This window comes from Pelophylax lessonae (genome assembly GCF_965119305.1).
Source record: "Pelophylax lessonae genome assembly, chromosome: 3".
Lineage (NCBI taxonomy): Eukaryota > Metazoa > Chordata > Amphibia > Anura > Ranidae > Pelophylax > Pelophylax lessonae.
This window is the reverse complement of record NC_138770.1, coordinates 43,965,785-43,983,067: the sequence shown is the minus strand read 5'-3', so window position 1 is coordinate 43,983,067 and position 17,283 is coordinate 43,965,785. Positions and strand designations below refer to the sequence as shown.

The window sequence follows — 17,283 nt, the reverse complement described above, 5'->3', positions numbered from 1 at the left end:
AAACTTTCCTCCAGTACCCCTCAACCATCCCTGTCCCCTACAAACTCCATCTCTGCCTTAGAGACCCCTCTACTTTCCTCCAGTACCTCTCAACAAACCCTATCTCCTACAAACCCCCATCCCTGCCTCATAGACCCCTCTACATTCCTACAGTACCTCACAACCAACTGTACCTCCTACAAACCCCATCCCTGCCTTAGAGACCCCTCTACTTTCCTCCAGTACCTCCCAACAAACCCTATGTCCTACAAACCCCCATCCCTGCCTCATAGACCCCTCTACTTTCCTACAGTACCTCACAACCCACTGTACATCATACAAACCCCATCCCTGCCTTAGAGACCCCTATACTTTCCTCCAGTACCTCCCAACAAACCCTATCTCCTACAAACCCCCATCCCTGCCTCATAGACACCTCTACTTTCCTACAGTACCTCACAACCCACTGTACATCCTACAAACCCCATCCCTGCCTTAGAGACCCCTCTACTTTCCTCCAGTACCTCCCAACAAACCCTATCTCCTACAAACCCCCATTGCTGCCTCATAGACCCCTCTACTTTCCTACAGTACCTCACAACCCACTGTACATCATACAAACCCCATCCCTGCCTTAGAGACCCCTATACTTTCCTCCAGTACCTCCCAACAAACCCTATCTCCTACAAACCCCCATCCCTGCCTCATAGACCCCTCTACTTTCCTACAGTACCTCACAACCCACTGTACATCCTACAAACCCCATCCCTGCCTTAGAGACCCCTCTACTTTCCTCCAGTACCTCCCAACAAACCCTATCTCCTACAAACCCCCATCCCTGCCTCATAGACCCCTCTACTTTTCTACAGTACTTCACAACCCACTGTACATCCTACAAACCCCATCCCTGCCTTAGAGACCCTTCCACTTTCCTCCAGTACCACACAACCCACTCTACCTCCTACAAACCCCATCCTTGCCTTAGAGACCCTTCTACTCTCCTCCAGTACCCCACAACCCACTTTACCTCCTACAAACATCATCCCTGCCTTAGAGATCCTTAAACTTTCCTCCAGTACCCCTCAACCATCCCTATCCCCTACAAACCCCATCTATGCCTTAGAGACCCCTCTACTTTCCTCCAATACATCCCAACCAACCCTACCTCCTACAAACCCCATCTCTGTCTTATAGACCTCTCTACGTTCCTCCAGTACCTCCTAACCAAACCTATCTCCTACAAACCCCACCCCTGCCTTAAACACCCCTCTACTTTTCTCCAGTACTTCCAAGCTAAACCTGCCTCCTAAAAATACCAATGCTGCCTAGAGACTCCCCTTTCTTTATTTGCTCCCACACTAGCGCAACCTCACACAGATCCTATCCTTTTTCATATACTCCTGCCCTTCCATCATTAAATCTACACCAACTACATTCATCCCATAAAGCAAACTCCCTTCATCCATTGACCCCTAACACAACCCTTATACACAAGTCTAGCCAAAAATTGTCACTCCAAGCCCCCCCCCCCCCCCCACCTAACTGGTAAACCGAATCCTGCTTGCCCATGAACCATCCTTACTGCATACTTCTCCATCCATGTGCCCATTTCAGTCAAGGGCCACATCTCTACTTACTCAGCTATGTGCCCTGGAGCCAGTGACCCCATGAAGGCACAAGGAGCCCCAAGAAGAGAGAGTACAGTGCAGGAATTGGAGGCATTCCCCCCTCGCTGCCATCGCTGAGAAAGACACCTGCAATACGAGACTTCACATTAAACATCCATATAATAAAACATACTGCAACATATTATAACAAAATATAACACACTGCAACTTATTGCACTAAAATGTTCTTTATAATACTATAGAGTACTGTAACATAACAATATAATATAAAATATTACACTGTAACATAATACAATAAAATAAAATACTTAACACTTGTGCAATATGAAACCTCTTTTAAGCTGTTTTAGGGGCAGCTGTCCATTCTCCTCTTAGCCCCCCTCCCCATACTACAGGTACATCTCATAAAATTAGAATATCATCAAAAAGTTAATTTATTTCAGTAATTCAATTCAAAAAGTGAAACTAAATTTTATATAGACGTGTTACACACAGAGTGATATATTACAAGAATTTCTTTCTTTTACATTTGATGATTATGGCTTACAGCTAGTGACACCCCAAAATTCAGTATCTCAGAAAATTAGAAAATGACATAAGACCAATAAAAAAAAGGATTTTTAATACAGAAATGTTGGCTTATTGAAAAGTATGTCCATGTACAGTATAGTATGCACTTAGTACTTGGCAGGGGCTCCTTTTGCATGAATTACTGCATCAATGCGGAGTTGGCATGGAGGTCATCTGCCTGTGGCACTGCTGAGGTGTTATGGAAGCCCAGGTTGCTTGAATAGAGGCCTTCATCTCATCTGCATGGTTGGGTCTGGTGTCTCTCATCTTCCTCTTGACGATACCCCACAGATTCTCTATGGGGTTTAGGTCAGGCGAGTTTGCTGGCCAGAGATGTATAGTAACTAAGTAGAACTACTTCACTACTGTACTTAAGTACCGAAAGGCGGTATCTGTACTTTCCTAGAGTAGAATTTTTTTCTCCTACTTCTACTTCACTACATTTTTTCGATGATTTCAATACTTCTACTCCAATATTTTTTTTTTGTGCTGCATAGTTACTCGTTACTATTTTAAAAATGACCACTGCCAGAACAGTAGATGGCAGGTTTCATGAAGCTCAAAACATGTGTATTATCAGCGCATAAGAAAATAAAAGCTACTGTATGTATAAATAAAAGCTGCATATGAAATAATAAAAAACAATACGATGTTCAAACTTTTGACTTGTTTCTTTAATAACTACATAACACAGTACTTGTACTTTTACTTTCAGTACTTGAGTAGCAAAATTAAAAAAAAAACTACTTGCAATACTTAAGTACAAAAAATGTTGAATACTTTAGTACTTCTACTCAAGTCACTTTTTGATCGAGTACTTCCACTTCTACTCAAGTCACTTTTTGATCGAGCACTTGTACTTTTACTCAAGTATGGGTTTCGAGTGCTTTATACAACTCTGTTGCTGGCCAATCAAGCACAGTGATCCCATGATCATTAAACCAGGTATTGGTATTTTTGGCAGCATGTCATCTGCTGGTGTTGGTCCACTGTGTTTTATCAAGTCCAAAGTCAGCGCAACCTCTAGCAGGAAATTATGAAGCATTTCATGCTTCCCTCTGCTGACCAGCTTTATGGAGATGCTGATTTCATTTTCCAGCAGGACTTGGCACCGCCCACACTGCCAAAACTATCAATACTGGGTCACATGATCATGGTACCACTGTGCGTGATTGGCCAGCAAATGAGAGGCACCTGCATGTGCTCTTTGTACTATTAAGAAGAAAACTCAAATTTTCTAAGACTACAACTATAGTTTGTGGGACATATCATCTGTGTACAACCTTAGTACCTCCCGCTCTTCCAGATCCTGAAACATCAAAAGTGTTATAACCCCCCCCCCCCTCCCAAGGGAGACTTCTGATGGGTTTGCGTTTCTTTCTACAGCAACTTTTGCAGAATAGAGAACCAAGCGTAATTTTCTGGTGCCAAGTCATTTGTATAGAATTTGTTAATGATAGCAAGAAAGCCAGTAAAATGTGTCCCCTGGAGCAAGCATCAATAGACTCCTCCCCCCCAGCCACAATAGATCCCCCAAGCAACAATAGACCCCTCCAGCAACAATAGATCACCCTAGAGCAGTGATGGCGAACCTTGGCACCCCAGATGTTTTGGAACTACATTTCTCATGATGGTCATGCACTCTGCAGTGTAGTTGAGCATCATGGGAAATGTAGTTCTAAACATCTGGGGTGCCAAGGTTCACCATCACTGCCCTAGAGCAACAATAGAAGCCTCTCAGCATTAATAGACTCCACCAGTAACAACTGTTTCCCCCAGCAACAACAGGCCCTCCAGGAAAATAATAACCCCCCCCCCCTTTCCAGCAACAATAGAGCCCGAAGCAACAATAGGTCACCCCAGAGCAAAAATAGAAGCTGCTCAGCAACAATAGACTCTACCAGTGATCACAGCAATGACAGGCTCTCCAGGAACATAATACCCCCAGCAACAATACAGCCCCCGTCAGCAACAATAGACCCCCCAGCAACAATAGATCACCCAGAGAAAAAATAAAAATACAAGCTCTTTAGTAGTGATTGACTGATATCGTTTTTTTATTGCAGATACCAATAATTTGGCCATCGGATATCGGTATCGGCCGATATTGGCGGATATTTTCGGACATTTAAAATTTTTTTTTTTTTTCACAGGTACTCTTGTGGAGGGATCTGGGGGTCTAAAAGACCTCAAACCCCTCCTCTGCACTTAAAAGCATTCAAAACGCCAAGTTTGGCTGTTTTGAATGCTTGGATTTTTTAAAATTTGCCGCCGAGTACCCGGAAGTGATGTCATGACATGTCTCTGACCTGGGGGTGGTCAGAGAGGAGATACGTGGGGTGATCAGAGAGGGGAGACCTGGGGGTGGTCAGAGAGGAGATACGTGGGGTGATCAGAGAGGGGAGACCTGGGGGTGGTCAGAGAGGAGATATGTGGGGTGATCAGAGAAGGGAGACCTGGGGGTGGTCAGAGAGGAGATATGTGGGGAGATCAGAGAGGGGAGACCTGGGGGTGGTCAGAGAGGAGATATGTGGGGTTATCAGAGAGGGTAGACCTGGGGGTGATCAGAGAGGGGAGACCTGGGGGTGATCAGAGAGGGGAGACCTGGGGGTGGTCAGAGAGGAGATACCGGGGGTGATCAGAGAGGGAGCCCTGGGGGTGATCAGAGAGGTGATACGTGGGGTGATCAGAGAGGGGAGACCTGGGGGTGGTCAGAGAGGAGATACGTGGGGTGATCAGAGAAGGGAGACCTGGGGGTGGTCAGAGAGGAGATATGTGGGGAGATCAGAGAGGGGAGACCTGGGGGTGGTCAGAGAGGAGATATGTGGGGTTATCAGAGAGGGGAGACCTGGGGGTGATCAGAGAGGGGAGACCTGGGGGTGATCAGAGAGGGGAGACCTGGGGGTGGTCAGAGAGGAGATACCGGGGGTGATCAGAGAGGGAGCCCTGGGGGTGATCAGAGAGGTGATACGTGGGGTGATCAGAGAAGGGAGACCTGGGGGTGGTCAGAGAGGGGAGACCTGGGGGTGATCAGAGAGGGGAGACCTGGGGGTGATCAGAGAGGGGAGACCTGGGGGTGATCAGAGAAGGGAGACCTGGGGGTGGTCAGAGAGGAGATACGTGGGGTGATCAGAGAGGGGAGACCTGGGGGTGGTCAGAGAGGAGATACGTGGGGTGATCAGAGAGGAGATACGTGGGGTGATCAGAGAGGAGATACGTGGGGTGATCAGAGAGGAGAGACCTGGGGGTGGTCAGAGAGGAGATACCGGGGGGTTATCAGAGAGGGTAGACCTGGGGGTGATCAGAGAGGGGAGACCTGGGAGTGATCAGAGAGGGGAGACCTGGGGGTGATCAGAGAAGGGAGACCTGGGGGTGGTCAGAGAGGAGATACCGGGGGTGATCAGAGAGGAGATACGTGGGGTGATCACAGAGGAGATACGTGGGGTGATCAGAGAAGGGAGACCTGGGGGTGATCAGAGAAGGGAGACCTGGGGGTGATCAGAGAGGGGAGACCTGGGGGTGGTCAGAGAGGAGATACGTGGGATGATCAGAGAGGGGAGACCTGGGGGTTGTCAGAGAGGAGATATGTGGGGTGATCAGAGAAGGGAGACCTGGGGGTGGTCAGAGAGGAGATATGTGGGGTGATCAGAGAGGGGAGACCTGGGGGTGGTCAGAGAGGAGATACGTGGGGTGATCAGAGAGGGGAGACCTGGGGGTGGTCAGAGAGGAGATACGTGGGGTGATCAGAGAGGAGATACGTGGGGTGATCAGAAAGGAGATACGTGGGGTGATCAGAGAGGAGATACCGGGGGGTTATCAGAGAGGAGATATGTGGGGTGATCAGAGAAGGGAGACCTGGGGGTGGTCAGAGAGGGGAGACCTGGGGGTGATCAGAGAGGGGAGACCTGGGGGTGATCAGAGAGGAGATACGTGGGGTGATCAGAGAGGGGAGACCTGGGGGTGGTCAGAGAGGAGATACGTGGGGTTATCAGAGAGGGGAGACCTGGGGGTGATCAGAGAGGGGAGACCTGGGGGTGATCAGAGAAGGGAGACCTGGGGGTGGTCAGAGAGGAGATACCGGGGGTGATCAGAGAGGGAGACCTGGGGGTGATCAGAGAGTAGATACGTGGGGTGATCAGAGAAGGGAGACCTGGGGGTGGTCAGAGAGGAGATACCGGGGGGTTATCAGAGAGGGTAGACCTGGGGGTGATCAGAGAGGGGAGACCTGGGGGTGATCAGAGAGGGGAGACCTGGGGGTGATCAGAAAAGGGAGACCTGGGGGTGGTCAGAGAGGAGATACCGGGGGTGATCAGAGAGGGAGACCTGGGGGTGATCAGAGAGGAGATACGTGGGGTGATCAGAGAAGGGAGACCTGGGGGTGGTCAGAGAGGGGAGACCTGGGGATGATCAGAGAGGGGAGACCTGGGGGTGATCAGAGAGGAGATACGTGGGGTGATCAGAGAAGGGAGACCTGGGGGTGGTCAGAGAGGAGATACGTGGGGTGATCAGAGAAGGGAGACCTGGGGGTGGTCAGAGAGGAGATACGTGGGGTGATCAGAGAGGAGATACGTGGGGTGATCAGAGAGGAGAGACCTGGGGGTGGTCAGAGAGGAGATACCGGGGGGTGGTCAGAGAGGAGATACGTGGGGTGATCAGAGAAGGGAGACCTGGGGGTGGTCAGAGAGGGGAGACCTGGGGGTGATCAGAGAGGGGAGACCTGGGGGTGATCAGAGAGGAGATACGTGGGGTGATCAGAGAGGGGAGACCTGGGGGTGGTCAGAGAGGAGATACGTGGGGTTATCAGAGAGGGGAGACCTGGGGGTGGTCAGAGAGGAGATACGTGGGGTGATCAGAGAGGAGATACGTGGGGTGATCAGAGAGGAGAGACCTGGGGGTGGTCAGAGAGGAGATACCGGGGGGTTATCAGAGAGGGTAGACCTGGGGGTGATCAGAGAGGGGAGACCTGGGGGTGATCAGAGAGGGGAGACCTGGGGGTGATCAGAGAAGGGAGACCTGGGGGTGGTCAGAGAGGAGATACCGGGGGTGATCAGAGAGGGAGACCTGGGGGTGATCAGAGAGGAGATACGTGGGGTGATCAGAGAAGGGAGACCTAGGGGTGGTCAGAGAGGGGAGACCTGGGGGTGATCAGAGAGGGGAGACCTGGGGGTGATCAGAGAGGGGAGACCTCGGGGTGATCAGAGAGGAGATAGGTGGGGTGATCAGAGAAGGGAGACCTGGGGGTGGTCAGAGAGGAGATACGTGGGGTGATCAGAGAAGGGAGACCTGGGGGTGGTCAGAGAGGAGATACGTGGGGTGATCAGAGAGGGGAGACCTGGGGGTGATCAGAGAGGGGAGACCTGGGAGTGGTCAGAGAGGGGAGACCTGGGGGTGATCAGAGAGGGGAGACCTGGGGGTGATCAGAGAGGGGAGACCTGGGGGTGGTCAGAGAGGGGAGACCTGGGGGTGGTCAGAGAGGGGAGACCTGGGGGTGATCAGAGAGGGGAGACCTGGGGGTGGTAAGAGAGGGGAGACCTGGGGGTGGTCAGAGAGGGGAGACCTGGGGGTGATCAGAGAGGGGAGACCTGGGGGTGATCAGAGAGGGGAGACCTGGGGGTGGTCAGAGAGGGGAGAACTGGGGGTGATCAGAGAGGGGAGACCTGGGGGTGGTCAGAGAGGAGATACCGGGGGTGATCAGAGAGGAGATACGTGGGGTGATCAGAGAAGGGAGACCTGGGGGTGGTCAGAGAGGAGATACGTGGGGTGATCAGAGAAGGGAGACCTGGGGGTGGTCAGAGAGGAGATACGTGGGGTGATCAGAGAGGGGAGACCTGGGGGTGATCAGAGAGGGGAGACCTGGGAGTGGTCAGAGAGGGGAGACCTGGGGGTGATCAGAGAGGGGAGACCTGGGGGTGATCAGAGAGGGGAGACCTGGGGGTGGTCAGAGAGGGGAGACCTGGGGGTGATCAGAGAGGGGAGACCTGGGGGTGGTAAGAGAGGGGAGACCTGGGGGTGGTCATAGAGGGGAGACCTGGGGGTGATCAGAGAGGGGAGACCTGGGGGTGATCAGAGAGGGGAGACCTGGGGGTGGTCAGAGAGGGGAGAACTGGGGGTGATCAGAGAGGGGAGACCTGGGGGTGGTCAGAGAGGAGATACCGGGGGTGATCAGAGAGGAGATACGTGGGGTGATCAGAGAAGGGAGACCTGGGGGTGGTCAGAGAGGAGATACGTGGGGTGATCAGAGAAGGGAGACCTGGGGGTGATCAGAGAGGAGGTACGTGGGGTGATCAGAGAGGGGAGACCTGGGGGTGGCCAGAGAGGAAATACGTGGGGTGATCAGAGAAGGGAGACCTGGGGGTGGTCAGAGAGGAGATACGTGGGGTGATCAGAGAGGGGAGACCTGGGGGTGGTCAGAGAGGAGATACGTGGGGTGATCAGAGAAGGGAGACCTGGGGGTGGTAAGAGAGGAGATACCTGGGGTGATCAGAGAAGGGAGACCTGGGGGTGGTCAGAGAGGAGATACGTGGGGTGATCAGAGAGGGGAGACCTGGGGGTGGTCAGAGAGGGGAGACCTGGGGGTGGTCAGAGAGGGGAGAACTGGGGGTGATCAGAGAGGGGAGACCTGGGGGTAGTCAGAGAGGGGAGACCTGGGGGTGATCAGAGAGGGGAGAACTGGGGGTGATCAGAGAGGGGAGACCTGGGGGTGGTCAGAGAGGAGATACCAGGGGTGATCAGAGAGGAGATACGTGGGGTGATCAGAGAGGGGAGACCTGGGGGTGGTCAGAGAGGAGATACGTGGGGTGATCAGAGAGGGGAGACCTGGGGGTGATAAGAGAGGAAATACGTGGGGTGATCAGAGAAGGGAGACATGGGAGGTCAGCATAAAGGGCACACCTAGGGGTGGTCAGAGAGGAGATACCTGGGGGCGATAACAGAGGGGATATCTAGGGTGGTCAGAGAGGGGACACCTGGGGGTGGTCAGAGAAAAAAGACACATAGGGATGGGGAGAGAGGGGACATTTTGGGGTGGTCAAAGAGGGGACCCCTGTGGGTGGTCAGAGAGAGAAAACCTGGAGGTGGGCAAAGAGAGGTCATCTTGAAAGTGGGCAGAGAGGGAACACCTGGGGGTGGGCAGAGAGAAGGCATCTAGGGGCGAGGGTTTGGTCAGAGTGGGGGTATCTTGGGGATAGTAAGAGACAGGACATCTGGGGGGGTTGGAAAAGGGTCTCCCAGTAGTTGGTCAGAGAGGGGGCACCAGAGAAAGGGCATCTAGAAGGTGGGGTTTAGATAGGGGGTGACTAGGTGTTGGTCATTAGGGGTGGGGAGTATACAGACATGTGAGCTCACCTGGTGTCAGAGTCCTCCTCGGGGTATCTGTCCACCACACTGATGATGTCCAGACAGACGAGTCCAATACACAGAATTCTCTTCTCCTCCATCGCCCTCCGTCCCTCCGTCCCTCCGTCTGTCTGTGAGATCAGGACAATCTGCAGGAAAACAAAGTACAGACTGAACTCTGACCTGTAATACTGCCGAGTCAGCACAGCACTCCCACACTGTCATCACTGACACCAAACACAGCTCTACCTAACTGACACCACTCACTGCACTCTAACTAACTGACACCACTCACTGCACTCTATGTAACTGACACCACTCACTGCACTCTACGTAACTGACACCACTCACTGCACTCTACATAACTGACACCACTTACTGCACTCTACATAACTGACACCACTCACTGCACTCTAACTAACTGACACCACTCACTGCACTCTATGTAACTGACACCACTCACTGCACTCTACGTAACTGACACCACTCACTGCACTCTACATAACTGACACCACTTACTGCACTCTACGTAACTGACACCACTCACTGCACTCTACCTAACTGACACCACTCACTGCACTCTACATAACTGACACCACTCACTGCACTCTACCTAACTGACACCACTCACTGCACTCTACATAACTGACACCACTCACCGCACTCTACATAACTGACACCACTCACTGCACTCTATATAACTGACACCACTCACTGCATTCTATGTAACTGACACCACTCACTGCACTCTACATAACTGACACCACTCACTGCACTCTACCTAACTGACACCACTCACTGCATTCTATGTAACTGACACCACTCACTGCACTCTATGTAACTGACACCACTCACTGCACTCTACCTAACTGACACCACTCACTGCACTCTACATAACTGACACCACTCACCGCACTCTACATAACTGACACCACTCACTGCACTCTATATAACTGACACCACTCACTGCATTCTATGTAACTGACACCCCTCACTGCACTCTACATAACTGACACCACTCACTGCACTCTATGTAACTGACACCACTCACTGCACTCTATATAACTGACACCACTCACTGCACTCTACCTAACCGACACTACTCACTGCACTCTACATAACTGACACCACTCACTGCACTCTACCTAACTGACACCACTCACTGCACTCTACATAACTGACACCACTCACTGCACTCTACCTAACTGACACCACTCACTGCACTATACCTAACTGACACCACTCACTGCACTCTACATAACTGACACCACTCACTGCACTCTACATAACTGACACTGCTCACTGCACTCTATATAACTGACACCACTCACTGCACTCTACCTAACTGACACCACTCACTGCACTCTATGTAACTGACACCACTCACTGCACTCTACATAACTGACACCACTCACTGCACTCTACATAACTGACACCACTCACTGCACTCTATATAAAGTTTATCACTCTCTCACTCTTCCCCTTGTCTTTTTATCTCTCTCAAAATATTAGCTTTATTGACAGAACCAAATACATTTTAACATTCACAAAATAAATGAGTTTGTATAGGTTGGATGGAAGGGAAGAGGCGAGGGGGTGGTGGGAAGGAAAAAAATCTAGGACAATGTTGGTGGGAAAGGGGTTCTATTAAAGGGACAGGGTAGAGTTTATATAGGGGGTTGTCAAGTCCACAGCTTTTTTTTCCTCTTTCTCCTCCCTCTCACTCTGTCACTCTCTCCTTCTCATCTCTCTCTCTCTCTCCACCTCATCTCTCTGTCTCTCTCTCTTCTGTTCTCTCTCTCCCTCTCTTCCCCACTTCTTTTCTCCCTCCTATGTCCTCTCTCTCTCTCCTTCATTCTTCTCCATCTCTTTCTTTTCTCTCTCCCCCTTTCCTTCTCCCTCTCTCTCCCTCTCCACTCTCCCCCCTTTTCTCTCTCTCTCTACGGTTTCTCTCTCTTCTCTCCCATTTCTCTTTCTCTCTCCACCTCTCTCCCGTTTCTCTCTCTTCTCTCCCATTTCTCTCTCTCTCTCTCTCTCCACTCTCCCCCTTTTCTCTCTCTTCTCTCCCATTTCTCTTTCTCTCTCCACTCTCTCCCGTTTCTCTCTCTTCTCTCCCATTTCTCTCTCTCTCCCGTTTATCTCTCACTCTCTGCCTGTCTCTCTCCTCCATTTGCTTTTCTCTGCCCGCACTCTTTCTTTCGCTCTCCCTTTGCTCACTCTCCTCTCTCTCCCCCCTCCTCTTTCTTGTGTACTCCCTTTCTCATCGCTCTCTTTCCTCACCTTCTCCCCCTCTCTCTTCTCGCATCTGTCCTTCTCTCCCTCTCTCTTCTCCTCCCACCTTTCACTCTCTCATCTCTCCTTCTCTCTCTCTCTCTCATCTCTCCCTCTCTCATCTCCCCTTCTCTCTCTCTCTCATCTCTCCCTCTTTCTTCTTCTCCCATCTCTCATCTCTCCTTCTCTCTCTCTCTCATCTCTCCCTTCTTTCATTTCTCCTTCTCTCATCTCTCCCTCCCCTCCCTCCCTCTCTCTCTCTCTCTCATCTCTCTTCTTTCTCTCTCATCTCTCCTTCTCCCTCCCTCTCATCTCTCCTTCTCTCTCATCTCTCCCTCCCTCCTTCTCTCATCTCTCCCTCTCTCTCTCCCATCTCTCCTTCTCTCCCTCCCTCATCGATCCTTCTCTCTAATCTCTCCTTCTCTCTCATCTCTCCCTCCCTCCTTCTCTCCCCCCTTCTCTCTCATCTCTCCCTCCCTCATCGATCCTTCTCTCTAATCTCTCCTTCTCTCTCATCTCTCCCTCCCTCCTTCTCTCCCCCCTTCTCTCTCATCTCTCCCTCTCTCATCGATCCTTCTCTCTAATCTCTCCTTCTCTCTCCCTCCCTCCCTCCTTCTCTCATCTCTCCTTCTCTCCCTCCCTCCTTCTCTCATCTCTCCTTCTCTCATCTCTCCCTCTCTCATCTCTCCTTCTCTCTCATCTCTCCCTCCCTCCTTCCCTCTCTCTCATCTCTCCTTCTCTCTCATCTCTCCCTCCTTCTCTCATCTCTCCCTCCTTCTCTCATCTCTCCCTCCTTCCCTCTCTCTCCCTCCCTTCTCTCCCTCCCTCCTTCTCTCATCTCTCTCTCCTTCTCTCTCATCTCTCCCTCCCTCCTTCCCTCTCTCTCCCTCCCTCATCTCTCCCTCCTTCTCTCCCTCCCTCCTTCTCTCATCTCTCCTTCTCTTCTTCCCTCTCTCTCATCTCTCCTTCTCTCCCTCTCTCATCTCTCCTTCTCTCTCTCATCTCTCCCTCCCTCCTTCCCTCTCTTTCCCTCCCTCCCTCTCTCCCTCCCTCCTTCTCTCCCCCCTTCTCTCTCATCTCTCCCTCCCTCATCGATCCTTCTCTCTAATCTCTCCTTCTCTCTCATCTCTCCCTCCCTCCTTCTCTCCCCCCTTCTCTCTCATCTCTCCCTCTCTCATCGATCCTTCTCTCTAATCTCTCCTTCTCTCTCCCTCCCTCCCTCCTTCTCTCATCTCTCCTTCTCTCCCTCCCTCCTTCTCTCATCTCTCCTTCTCTCATCTCTCCCTCTCTCATCTCTCCTTCTCTCTCATCTCTCCCTCCCTCCTTCCCTCTCTCTCATCTCTCCTTCTCTCTCATCTCTCCCTCCTTCTCTCATCTCTCCCTCCTTCTCTCATCTCTCCCTCCTTCCCTCTCTCTCCCTCCCTTCTCTCCCTCCCTCCTTCTCTCATCTCTCTCTCCTTCTCTCTCATCTCTCCCTCCCTCCTTCCCTCTCTCTCCCTCCCTCATCTCTCCCTCCTTCTCTCCCTCCCTCCTTCTCTCATCTCTCCTTCTCTTCTTCCCTCTCTCTCATCTCTCCTTCTCTCCCTCTCTCATCTCTCCTTCTCTCTCATCTCTCCCTCCCTCCTTCCCTCTCTTTCCCTCCCTCCCTCTCTCCCTCCCTCCTTCTCTCATCTCTCCTTCTCTCTCATCTCTCCCTCCCTCCTCTCATCTCTCCTTCTCTCCCTCATTCTCTCCCTCCCTCTCTCATCTCTCCTTCTCTCTCTCTCTCTCACACACTCATCTCCCCTTCTCTCCCTCTCTCTTTGCACTCACTTCATGTGTGTCTCTGGGTCTCTTCCTGTTATGTCACATGATGCTGGTAGTGTCCCGCCCCTTGGTGTGTCAGGTCACATGGTTTTGGCTGTCAGTGTGGGGGATGGTGGTGAGATGCTACATTGTATCCTCAGTATGGAGGAAGAGACACATAGGGCTTCCTATGGATTAAACTATGATTGATATAAAAACAAACCGACTACAAAGTATTCTTCTCTCCTCCTGGATCTCTCTCAGGAGAGCTCAGATCCAGACAATGACAGAGAGAGGGGGACATATTATTATTATAAGGGGACCCTCATACCGTATATAATGATATCAGTCATTTTACCCTTTTATAGAACATGGGTTCACCGTCATCTGAAATATGACCTTTAGTTTTGGTCACAAATCCTCAGGAAAGATGTTTTTGAATGAAATAGAATGGAGATCATGGATGGAGGAGCTCAGCTATGGGGGGATGGAGGAGCTCAGCTATGGGGGGTGGAGGAGCTCAGCTATGGGGGGGGGGGGGTGGAGGAGCTCAGCTATGGGGGGGGGGGTGGAGGAGCTCAGCTATGGGGGGGGGGGTGGAGGAACTCAGCTATGGGGGATGGAGGAGCTCAGCTATGGGGGATGGAGGAGCTCAGCTATGGGGGATGAAGGAGCTCAGCTATGGGCGGTGGAGGAGCTCAGCTATGGGCGGTGGAGGAGCTCAGCTATGGGGGATGGAGGAGCTCAGCTATGGGGGATGGAGGAGCTCAGCTATGGAGGGATGGAGGAGCTCAGCTATGGAGGGATGGAGGAGCTCAGCTATGGGGGATGGAGGAGCTCAGCTATGGGGGGATGAAGGAGCTCAGCTATGGGGGGATGGAGGAGCTCAGCTATGGAGGGATGGAGGAGCTCAGCTATGGAGGGGTGGAGGAGCTCAGCTATGGGGGATGGGGGAGCTCAGCTATGGGGGATGGAGGAGCTCAGCTATGGAGGGATGGAGGAGCTCAGCTATGGGGGATGAAGGAGCTCAGCTATGGGGGTGGAGGAGCTCAGCTATGGGGGATGGAGGAGCTCAGCTATGGAGGGATGGAGGAGCTCAGCTATGGGGGGGATAGAGGAGCTCAGCTATGGGGGATGGAGGAGCTCAGCTATGGGGGATGGAGGAGCTCAGCTATGGGGGGATGAAGGAGCTCAGCTATGGGGGGATGGAGGAGCTCAGCTATGGAGGGATGGAGGAGCTCAGCTATGGGGGGATGGAGGAGCTCAGCTATGGGGGATGGAGGAGCTCAGCTATGGGGGGATGGAGGAGCTCAGCTATGGGGGGTGAAGGAGCTCAGCTATGGGGGGATGGAGGAGCTCAGCTATGGAGGGATGGAGGAGCTCAGCTATGGAGGGATGGAGGAGCTCAGCTATGGGGGGATGGAGGAGCTCAGCTATGGGGGGGATGGAGGAGCTCAGCTATGGTCGGTGGAGGAGCTCAGCTATGGGGGGATGGAGGAGCTCAGCTATGGAGGGATGGAGGAGCTCAGCTATGGGGGGATGGAGGAGCTCAGCTATGGAGGGATGGAGGAGCTCAGCTATGGAGGGATGGAGGAGCTCAGCTATGGGGGGATGGAGGAGCTCAGCTATGGGGGGGATGGAGGAGCTCAGCTATGGGCGGTGGAGGAGCTCAGCTATGTGGGGATGAAGGAGCTCAGCTATGGGGGGATGGAGGAGCTCAGCTATGGAGGGATGGAGGAGCTCAGCTATGGAGGGATGGAGGAGCTCAGCTATGGGGGGATGGAGGAGCTCAGCTATGGGGGGTGGAGGAGCTCAGCTATGGGGGGATGGAGGAGCTCAGCTATGTGGGGATGGAGGAGCTCAGCTATGGGGGGATGGAGGAGCTCAGCTATGGGGGATGGAGGAGCTCAGCTATGGGGGGTGGAGGAGCTCAGCTATGGGGGGTGGAGGAGCTCAGCTATGGGGGGATGGAGGAGCTCAGCTATGGGGGGTGGAGGAGCTCAGCTATTGGGGGGGGGGTGGAGGAGCTCAGCTATGGGGGGGGGTGGAGGAGCTCAGCTATGGGGGGATGGAGGAGCTCAGCTATGGGGGGATGAAGGAGCTCAGCTATGGGGGGATGGAGGAGCTCAGCTATGGAGGGATGGAGGAGCTCAGCTATGGGGGGATGGAGGAGCTCAGCTATGGGGGATGGAGGAGCTCAGCTATGGGGGGATGGAGGAGCTCAGCTATGGGGGGATGAAGGAGCTCAGCTATGGGGGATGGAGGAGCTCAGCTATGGAGGGATGGAGGAGCTCAGCTATGGAGGGATGGAGGAGCTCAGCTATGGAGGGATGGAGGAGCTCAGCTATGGAGGGATGGAGGAGCTCAGCTATGGGCGGTGGAGGAGCTCAGCTATGGGCGGTGGAGGAGCTCAGCTATGTGGGGATGAAGGAGCTCAGCTATGGGGGATGTAGGAGCTCAGCTATGGAGGGATGGAGGAGCTCAGCTATGGAGGGATGGAGGAGCTCAGCTATGGGCGGTGGAGGAGCTCAGCTATGGGCGGTGGAGGAGCTCAGCTATGGGGGATGGAGGAGCTCAGCTATGGGGGATGGAGGAGCTCAGCTATGGGGGATGGAGGAGCTCAGCTATGGAGGATGGAGGAGCTCAGCTATGGAGGGATGGAGGAGCTCAGCTATGGGGGATGGAGGAGCTCAGCTATGGGGGGATGAAGGAGCTCAGCTATGGGGGGATGGAGGAGCTCAGCTATGGGAGGGATGGAGGAGCTCAGGCTATGGAGGGATGGAGGAGCTCAGCTATGGGGGGATGGAGGAGCTCAGCTATGGGGGATGGAGGAGCTCAGCTATGGGGGATGGAGGAGCTCAGCTATGGGGGGATGGAAGGAGCTCAGCTATGGGGGGATGGAGGAGCTCAGCTATGGAGGGATGGAGGAGCTCAGCTATGGGGGATGGAGGAGCTCAGCTATGGGGGATGGAGGAGCTCAGCTATGGGGGGATGGAGGAGCTCAGCTATGGGGGGGAAGAGAAGCATGGGATGGGAGGAGCTCAGCTATGGAGGGGATGGGAGGAGCTCAGCTATGGAGGGATGGAGGAGCTCAGCTATGGAGGGATGGAGGAGCTCAGCTATGGGGGGATGGAGGAGCTCAGCTATGGGGGGATGGAGGAGCTCAGCTATGGGGGGATGGAGGAGCTCAGCTATGGGGGGATGGAGGAGCTCAGCTATGGGGGATGGAGGAGCTCAGCTATGGAGGAATGGAGGAGCTCAGCTATGGAGGGATGGAGGAGCTCAGCTATGGGGGGATGGAGGAGCTCAGCTATGGGGGGTGGAGGAGCTCAGCTATGGGGGGATGGAGGAGCTCAGCTATGGGGGGATGGAGGAGCTCAGCTATGGGGGGATGGAGGAGCTCAGCTATGGGGGATGGAGGAGCTCAGCTATGGGGGGTGGAGGAGCTCAGCTATGGGGGGTGGAGGAGCTCAGCTATGGGGGGATGGAGGAGCTCAGCTATGGGGGGTGGAGGAGCTCAGCTATGGGGGGGGGGTGGAGGAGCTCAGCTATGGGGGGTGGAGGAGCTCAGCTATGGGGGGATGGAGGAGCTCAGCTATGGGGGATGAAGGAGCTCAGCTATGGGGGGATGGAGGAGCTCAGCTATGGAGGGGATGGAGGAGCTCAGCTATGGGGGGATGGAGGAGCTCAGCTATGGGGGGATGGAGGAGCTCAG

General features: G+C 53.3%; 1 protein-coding gene across 4 annotated transcripts in view; it reads right to left on the bottom strand.

Moving 5' to 3' along the window:
- KHK (ketohexokinase) overlaps positions 1 to 9,651 on the bottom strand; it is a 29,467-nt gene extending 19,816 nt beyond the window's left edge. For all 4 annotated transcript variants that reach the window (XM_082251191.1, XM_082251189.1, XM_082251188.1 and 1 more), the window contains exons 1-2: positions 9,522 to 9,651; positions 1,617 to 1,733 (exon numbers count right to left, since the gene is read on the bottom strand). In XM_082251191.1, coding sequence (XP_082107317.1) covers positions 1,617 to 1,733; positions 9,522 to 9,613 — 209 coding nt within the window. In that variant the 5' untranslated portion in view covers positions 9,614 to 9,651. The remainder of the gene's footprint in view (positions 1 to 1,616; positions 1,734 to 9,521) is intronic.
- Between the last annotated feature and the right edge of the window lie 7,632 nt (positions 9,652 to 17,283).